General features: G+C 42.6%; 1 protein-coding gene across 1 annotated transcript in view; it reads left to right on the top strand.

Annotated features, from left to right (window-relative positions):
- The first annotated feature begins 1,239 nt into the window (after positions 1-1,239).
- The window catches only part of LOC137240511 (uncharacterized), a 48,605-nt gene continuing 40,923 nt past the window's right edge, over positions 1,240-8,921 (top strand). Inside the window, exon 1 of the mRNA XM_067766909.1 lies at positions 1,240-1,887. Within this exon, the coding sequence (XP_067623010.1) occupies positions 1,833-1,887 (55 nt within the window). The 5' untranslated portion in view covers positions 1,240-1,832. The remainder of the gene's footprint in view (positions 1,888-8,921) is intronic.

Below are 8,921 nucleotides of genomic sequence, written 5' to 3'. Positions count from 1 at the left end.
ATCAGGAGGATAAGCCGATTCCATTTCGATTATACCATCTTTCTGCCGTTTCGGATTCGAACCCGTACGAACAAAACCACGACCTATTGTACCACTTTTTGCAATTGCCTTCTGCTGCATATATATTTAAACTTTCGTACATGAATCCAAATATATCAAAAGCATAGCGTTTTTTATAAGGAAATGTGCAGTTTTTGGTTAATGTTTGTAATATGTATACATATTTTTTTTTTCCGAGCTTCAGAAATACTTATTATCTTATTACTTTAAACGAGCAATTCTTGTTTGTTTGTATAGCCGAACGATCTCGGGAACGGCTCAACCGATTTAAATGAAATTGGGCACAGAGATAATGTATCACCTTCTAAGACTTTCTACCTAGGTGTTGCCACCCATAATGTTTCACAAGGTTGCCACCTATTCGAAATTTAAAAAAAATTACATGAGATATGCCGATATGGGTATCAAACGAAAGGTATTTCACTCCGCATTACAATAGGGACATTTTTGAGTAGGGTTGCCATTTAGGGTTGGGATAGTTAGACGAAATAGTACTCTACTTACTCATATTCTATTAAAGCTTTAAAGGAGAACATTAAAGTTAAAAATCTTCGTAAAAAAATCTTACACATGACTCGACTTACTTTTTTTAATTTCACACACGCTAATAAAATTGAAATGCAATATCAAGGCCCCGTGGCATATTCTAGCAAAATATATTTAAATGCATATTTTTGGCAAATATGAAATTGATAATTGCAATTTCTCACAGATTACTATTAGAAAGATTTCTCACCATAGCAAAAAGATATCTCACCATGGTAATTTGCTACCGTTGAACACTAGAGGCATATGTTCAATTTGAAAACGACATATAAGCATTTAACTACTTACCAACAGATGGCGCTTACGGAAGTTAGTTGACATTTAATTTAACTAACTGATAGTTGTCATTCGTTAAATTTACAAGTTTTTGGAATGTTATAAAATTGTGAGAGTTTCATAGTGTATAAATAAAAAAATTTTTGAAATTAATAATTCGGCGCATGAAGATACTCGAGAAACGTTGCCAGCACAGCGAAACGTTGCCGAGCAAAGCTCGGTCGCCCAGGTAATATTGTATGAACAGCGCTATGTACGATTTCGACTTTGAGTCACTGTAGTTATTTATAATCAGTGCAAAGCACCAACAAACGCGAATGCAGTGAAAGAAAATCAGGCAAAGCGGCAACAGTGGGCTGTTAAATTGGCAAATCGAATTGATTAGTTGCATAAATTTAGTTATTCAAATGTTTAGTTAGCAAGTAGCTGTTATTTTCAATGTTTCCACAGCAAAAATAAAATTCAGTTCAAAAATGTTATAAAAGGATTGAGAAAATTGCACACAAAGAAACCAAAAAACTAGCGCGACAAATAAATTTAATTAAACTTGTTTTCTTAATTCAGTTAATAAAATTGCTTTGCATTGACAGCACAAAATAAAAGACGGCATTTGAGCCGGTCAACCAGTTCACGGCGATTTAAAGAGCAAACAAATGCTGCGAAATATACAAAAGGATTGATATGCAACGAATAATTGCAGCACGTTAAAAATTTTGCGAAAAATCGGCGGATCAAATACCTACAATACAAAATAAATATGTGTCAAAAACAAATTATTTACATTTTTTAAGATCGCGGGTTACTTAAACTGTGATACAACCAGTGTTGTAGCGATTATTTCAAAGCAGTGGAATTTTTTACAAATTCGCTAAGCAACAATAAAAAAGTGTGAACACTTTCAAAATTTATAAACAAACCAAAAGTAATAAAGCTTAGCTTCTGTGATTAAAATGAGTCGCACGCACATATCGTCAGGCATAATCAGTCGCATGCGAGTTTTTGAAAGTGAGTGCAACAAATTTATGTGGTGTTGTTGTTTAGTTTTGGCTAAAGTGTATTTTTTAATATGTGCGCCATTGAATTTGAAACATTTGGGCAATTCACAAGAATTTCGTATTCATGTAAAGTTTTAAGATATAAGTTGTTTCCAATAGGGCGACCTTATGAATGCCTACACTGACGCTTTCAAAAATACTGATAGCATATTTAGAAAACGACAATCAGTAGCCATTTGTATTGACTTCTCAAATGTCTACTTATTCTAAGGTACTAATTTTTAATCCTCTCATTAAAATGAAATGATTACCCTCACTAGGGTAGGCGCCTTGTCGTTGGTGTGAGGAGGGCTTAGCCGATCTCCATAGCGCACGACTATGAGGCGGAGCTATTTAGGACTGGCATCTAAGCTGTTTCGCCTCTTAGGAGGGCGGCGGGATGTCAGTGACCAAGAACTGCCAACCCCCTAATCCAGGCTGTTATGCGGACCGTGCCTATTGGAAGATTTGCAGCCAGGGGATAAATTCGGCTGTATTCGAACGGAGCCTTCCCGATACGGGGCCACCTCGGGAAGTATTGATGGCCTTACCACAATAAGGGGCGCTGCTGTGGCTGACGTTTCTTTCCCCGTATATAATACTGGACCGCTGAGCCCGCTTTGTCGGGCAGGTGGTCGTACGACCAAGATGAACGACTCAGTACCAAATTGTAATAAGAAGGATGATAAGAGGAGGACTGAGTCGCATGCCAAGGACGACAAATACGCATTAAGCGATGCGTCGGGCTCAGGGAGCGAGAGTAGTGCTGATTCAATGAACTCCGTGTTGGAAAAGCACACAAATGAAAACGGAGTAGAAGAGTGGAGAAGGGTAGAGAAGGCAGAGGAAGTAAAAGAACTCTCTCGCAGTACCGTGTCAAACGCCTGGGAGCAGTGGTCCACCCAACAGAAGTGGAGATCGAGCGCTTGGAATGGGCCCATGAGGCGGTAGAAGTAGGTGGAAGGCAGTTCAAAAGGTTTGCTGCGAGAAACACTCGGTTCTGCAACCGGTACGAGGAGGAAGAAGCGTCGAATGGCAGAATGAAGAGGCAACGTTCGGCGGAAAGCGACAAGCCTGCTTTCAAGAGTCAGAAAGGACCCAGTCCCAGAGCCGCGATCCAGGGCAGTCAAGACAAGTAGGCCCAAAGCTGTAAGACAGATGGGTCGCAATAGCGAAGTAGCAACTACCTCGAAAGCTGCGAGTCAGAGGAAAGTTCCAACTACGGAAGTAGGAGATAAGCCAAAGGGAGATAACGCTAAGACTCCGGCTTTCTCGGAGGTGCTAAATGGAGTTAAAGCTAAGACTACGGCATTCTCGGAGGTGCCAAAGGGAGTTAACACTAAGACTCCGGTTTTTCCCGAGAAGATGAGTGATGTGGCAAGACTGTGGCGCTGGTTGATCGGAGCAGTTCTTTCGGACAGATGACTACGGAAAGGTGGCGATCTGTAGAAAGGGAGCTTATTAGCTTAATGCTTAAGATAATGCGGGAACAACCAAGTAAGCCTCTTCTAACCTTTGATTCGGGGCGATGGTATAATGGTGTGAAGATGATAGCGGGCGACAACTTCGCGAGCTTGCGGTGGCTGGAGGAAGTGGTCCCAAACCTCCAGGCGGAGGATATATTGTACACGCAGCTTTGAAAAATGTCCTTTGGTACAGGCAAAATTCATCTGCGACTCAGGAAAATAAGTCCCGAGGATAAAAATCCTAACACGCTGGAAGTGGGCGAAGTCGAAAAGGACCTCAAAAGCCTAAGGGAAAAAAGACAGGTGGAGGTAGCCGACGTCACCAAGAAGGTGTTAGAAGAGGACCAACAGCCAGATAGTGCTTTGAGTCGCACAGAGGAACACCCGGCACAACAGTTACAAGAGGCTGAAGGAGGCTTCGAAAACTCTAAACCAAAAGGGCAAGGGAAGGATGACGACGTCACGACGAAGGTGCTGGAGGGGGACAAACAGCCCAATGGTGCTGCGAGTCCTACAGATAAACCTCCAACACAGTAAAGTGGCGTCGAGCGAACTCCTCCTAACCCCTGAGGAGCGCTCGTTTGACGTGGCGCTGATCCAGGAGCCGTGTCTCTCATCGGGAGGAAAGGTTTCTGGACCTAGCGCGCGTGGATTTGGCGTTTACTATGCGCAAACGGAAGGACGGGTGCGAGCTGTAGTAATGGTAAGGAAACAGCTGCATTCATATATGCTGCCTAATTACACTATTGAGGACCTCGTAGTGGTGGCCGTTGAGCAAAGGAATAAGCAGGCATTTACCCTGGCATCCTGCTACATGGCCCATGCTGCGGAGCCATGCTCTCCCCCGATGGAGTGCAAGAGGCTAGTACAGGACGAAGGGCGCAAAGGGCGGTTGGTCATAGGCGCGGATGCAAATGCGCACCACAATTTGTGGGGAGGAGCAGATACGAACGAGTGAGGCGAATCTCTATTTTGTTACATCCTGCAAACCAATTTGCAGATAGCCAACAGGGGAAATGTCATTACACTGAGCTCCGAACGCGATATATCAAGGTATGATTGGATGGTTCTTGATAGACGATCCTTCTCCGACCATGCTTCAGCATCCCCCTAAAGAGGGGTCAACAAACTGGACTAAATTCCAGAAACAGGTAGAAACGAAACTGGGACAACCCAAAGAGGTTGCCAGTGTGGAAGTACTGCAGGAATCCATTGAATTCCTAACAAGGACGCTTATGACTGCGTATAACAAAGCTTACCCTCTAAGAAGATTCAGAGGAAAAGCAAAGCCGCCATGGTGGAGCAATAAGCTGAGTCTTCTAAAAAGACAGATAAAAGAAATGTTTAAGCTCGCAAAGACCGCGGAAAGCGAAGCATGTCGGGACGAGTACCGGGATCAACTGAGGATCTACAAGCGTGAAGTTACCAGGGCGAAGAGAAACTCATGGAAAAGTTTCTGTACGGACATAGAGTGCTCCAGCGAAACAGCACGGTTGAGAAAAGTCCTAGCAAGGGGAAACATAGTCCAGGGACTAATTAAGAAAGAGAGCGGGGAATGGTCACGTAATGGTGAGGAATCCCTTGGGTACTACTCGATACACATTTCCCATCGGGAGATGGTTTAGAAGAGCCAGCAGACAGCACTCACACTTCGATCACGGAGCGGCTAGTGCCGGGCTTGGTGACCGATACCAAGATCGAATGGGCAGTGAAGACGTTTTCTCAGTTTAAATCGCCGGGCCCAGATGGTATATTGCCGGTCATGCCACAAGTTTCAAGTAGGGCGGTCGTGGGATTGCTTAAAATAATATTCGATGGGTGCATAAGACTGAATCATGTACCGCACTCTTGGAGAACTGCTCGTGTAGCTTTCCTACCAAAGGCGGGGAAGATCGGTCACGTGTATCCCAAAGACTATAGTCCCATTAGCTTAACATCATTTCTGCCCAAAACCTTTGAGAGGCTGATAGATGTGTACATAAAGTCCAACGTGGATGAAAAGCTGCTCTCCACAACACAACATGCGTACGCCAAAGGCAAGTCGGTAGACACCGCATTGCATAGGGTGGTAATAAGCATAGAGAAAGCCCTGGAATATAAGGAATATGCTGTAGGAGTCTTCTTAGACGCTGCCGGGGCTTTCAATAATGTTTCTAAATGGGCGATTATGGATGGTCTTAATTACATTAAAGTACATCCAGCCTTAACGAGATGGATCGGCTGCATGTTAAATTGCAGGAAACATTACATCACAATGGGGTTGTACGAGGCAATGAAATCAATGGACAGGGGAACGCCGCAGGGAGGGGTGCTATCACCTCTGCTGTGAACGCTGGTCATCAACCAATTGCTCAGGCGATGCGATGAGGGACCCGTAAAACTTACGGCTTACGCGGATGACGTTGCAATTGTCATAAGTGGAAAGTGCCTTCCAGCGATTAGCTCTTTGATGGATCTGGCGCTTCGGGATATTCATACCTGAATCTAATGTCGGGTTGAAAGTTAATTAGGAGAAGACGGATATGGTCTTGTTTACAAAGAGGTACAAGGTACCAAATTGGATCAGGCCTAAGTTAGGAGGGGTGATGCTACAGGAGAAACCTTGCACAAAATATCTAGGAATCATCCTAGACAGTAAGCTGTCATGGAAGCTCAACAAGAGGAGACGGTGAAGAAGGCTTCAACGGCACTTTATGCATGTAAAAGAATGCTGGGGTGTACGTGGGGCTTATCGCCCTCTTTTTCTCATTAGGTTTTTACAGCGATTGTAAGCCCTATTCTATACTATGGAGTTCTTGTTTGGTGGAAAGCCACACAAAAAACAACACACCTCAAAAAATTAGAGGGGGTATTCAGACTATCATTGCTTAGCATTACGGGAGCCCTGAAAACAACCCCAACAGCTGCCCTGTATGTCATTCTGCACATTCCACCTGTAGACCTGGTAGCAAATAACATAGCGCTAACAAATGCAACCAGGCTAGGTGCCTCGGGGCAGCTTGAGTGCCGACCATACGGCCATAATAGTACACCGTCATCAATCACAAGACGAACAGACTACCTGTTTCCCTATCTGCGCTTCGAGGGCGATCTTAAGGCCACAATAGAGGTGGACGGTTGGCGCAAGGGTGCTCAAATGGCGGACGTGGCGATACATGTGTACATAGATGGTCCCAAAGTAGTGGAAGGAGTAGGGTCTGCGGTATATTGCGCTGATCTGGAAATAAGCAGATCCTACAGGCTGCCGGATTACTGTATTGTTTTTCAAGCGGAAATATTAGCCGTAACCAAAGCAGTAGAAACCCTGGAAGAGAATAGCTTAAGCTGCAATCGTGTTAAGTTTTATATTGACAGTCAAGCAGCAATTAAGGCAATAATCTTGCATAGCACAGCATCTAAATGCGCGTTAGAGTGTAAGTAGTCCCTGGAGACAATCGGGACAGGGAGATTGGGTCCCAGGGCATATGGGAATAGTTGGGAATGAAAAAGCGAATGAACTAGCTAAAAAGGGCGCATCCCTTGAAGCTTGCTCCGTAGACGTCCCAATTTGACTGGGCGAAATTAAGCGAAGGCGAGAGGTGCACATGATCGACCAAGCAGGAAAGGCGTGGGTTCAAGCGCGGGCCTGTAAAGTGTCGAAGATTATATGTAGGTCTTACAACCTTAAACTAACGAAGGTGCTTCTATCATTAAAAAGAGAGGACTGTAGACTCATGACGGGTATTCTCACTGGACACCGCCTTCTGGCATCACATGCCTTTAAATTAAGCTTGGTCAATGATAGCAGATGTAGGGAGTGCGGGCTGGAGGAGGAAACGATCGAGCACGTTCTGTGCTCGTGCCCTGCCAGGTTAAGACTCCAGCTATTAGGAGTGATACAGCTGTCAGATCTAGAAGCAGCAAGTGGCTTAAGTCCTAGGAATCTTCTAGTATTTGCCAAGAGGACGGAGTTATTTTATAACATAGGTCCTGGTTTTTGATAGGGTTTTTCAGTTGGTCGTTAAAACAAACTTCTGGTAACAATACGGACTTATTCAGTCTATGTGAGGTCCTCATGGACCGGCCAGTTCAACCTAAAACCATAAAACCCATTTTTCAGAAAATACTTTCATTTTGTAATATCGTCCGCAATTTATCAGCTAGAAGCTACAAATTGTATGCAATGTTAACAAAAAGAAACGTGAACTTTATGTGAGGATTACCGGTATATTATTAATTTGATATTTATCGAAAATTTCGCTTATGTAAATCTGTTCTCTATAAAATTATTATATATCTTACATAGCCAATTATTCAGGTATTAAGAAGACAATGTCATCCACTAACCAGAAGCATGAATGTGCAATTTTTCCGATTTTGTGTTATAGGCCTCGTTATATTACCCTTTAGATACTCTAGGTTCTACTTAAATGTAGAGCTTCCTGCGCACCCCAATAATTTGCTGTGCCATTTTAATGGATGTATAATTCAATCACAAAAGTTGAGCCAGAAAAACGAATGTAGCACATTCATGTTTCTGGCTGGCAACAAGGTAATGATTTGCCTTTTTATACTCAGTTGAGCAGAGCTCACAGAGTATATTAACTTTGATTGGATAGCGGTTGGTTGTACAGGTATAAAGGAATCGAGATAGATATAGACTTCCATATATCAAAATCATTAGTATCGAAAAAAAATTTGATTGAGCCATGTCCTTCCGTCCGTCCGTCTGTCCGTTAACACGATAACTTGAGTAAATTTTGAGGTATCTTGATGAAATTTGGTATGTAGATTCCTGGGCACTTATCTCAGATCGCTATTTAAAATGGACGATATCGAACTATAACCACGGCCACTTTTTCGATATCGAAAATTTCGAAAAACCGAATAAATGCGATAATTCATTGCCAAAGGCGGTTAAAGCGATGAAACTTGGTAGATGGGTTGACGCTATGACGCAGAATAGAAAATTAGTAAGATTTTGGACAATGGGCGTGGCACCGCCCACTTTTACAAGAAGGTAATTTAAAAGTTTTGCAAGCTGTAATTTGGCAGTCGTTAAAGATATCATGATGAAATTTGGCAGGAACTTTACTAATATTACTATATATGTGCTCAATAAAAATTAGCAAAACTGGAAGAAGAACACGCCCACTTTTTAAAAAAAAATGTTTTTAAATTCAAATTTTAACAAAAAATTTAATATCTTTACTGTATATAAGTAAATTAAGTCAAAATTCAACTCCAGTAATGATATGATGCAACAAAATACAAAAATAAAAGAAAATTTCAAAAGGGGCGTGGCTCCGCCCATTTTCATTTAGTTTGTCTAGAATACTTTTAATGCCATAAGTCGAACAAAAATTTACCAATCCTTCTCAAATTTGGTAGGGGCATAGATTCTATGACTGTAACTCTTTTCTGTGAAAATGGGCGAAATCGGTGGAAGCCACGCCCAGTTTTTATACACAGTCCACCGTCTGTCCTTCCGCTCGGCCGTTAACACAATAACTTGAGCAAAAACCGATATATCTTTACTAAACTTAGCCCACGTACTTAC

The sequence above is a fragment of the Eurosta solidaginis genome, chromosome 2, assembly GCF_040869045.1.
Source record: "Eurosta solidaginis isolate ZX-2024a chromosome 2, ASM4086904v1, whole genome shotgun sequence".
Classification (NCBI taxonomy): Eukaryota; Metazoa; Arthropoda; class Insecta; order Diptera; family Tephritidae; genus Eurosta; species Eurosta solidaginis.
The sequence above is the reverse complement of the archived record's forward strand: the minus strand, read 5'-3'. Positions and strand labels throughout refer to the sequence as shown.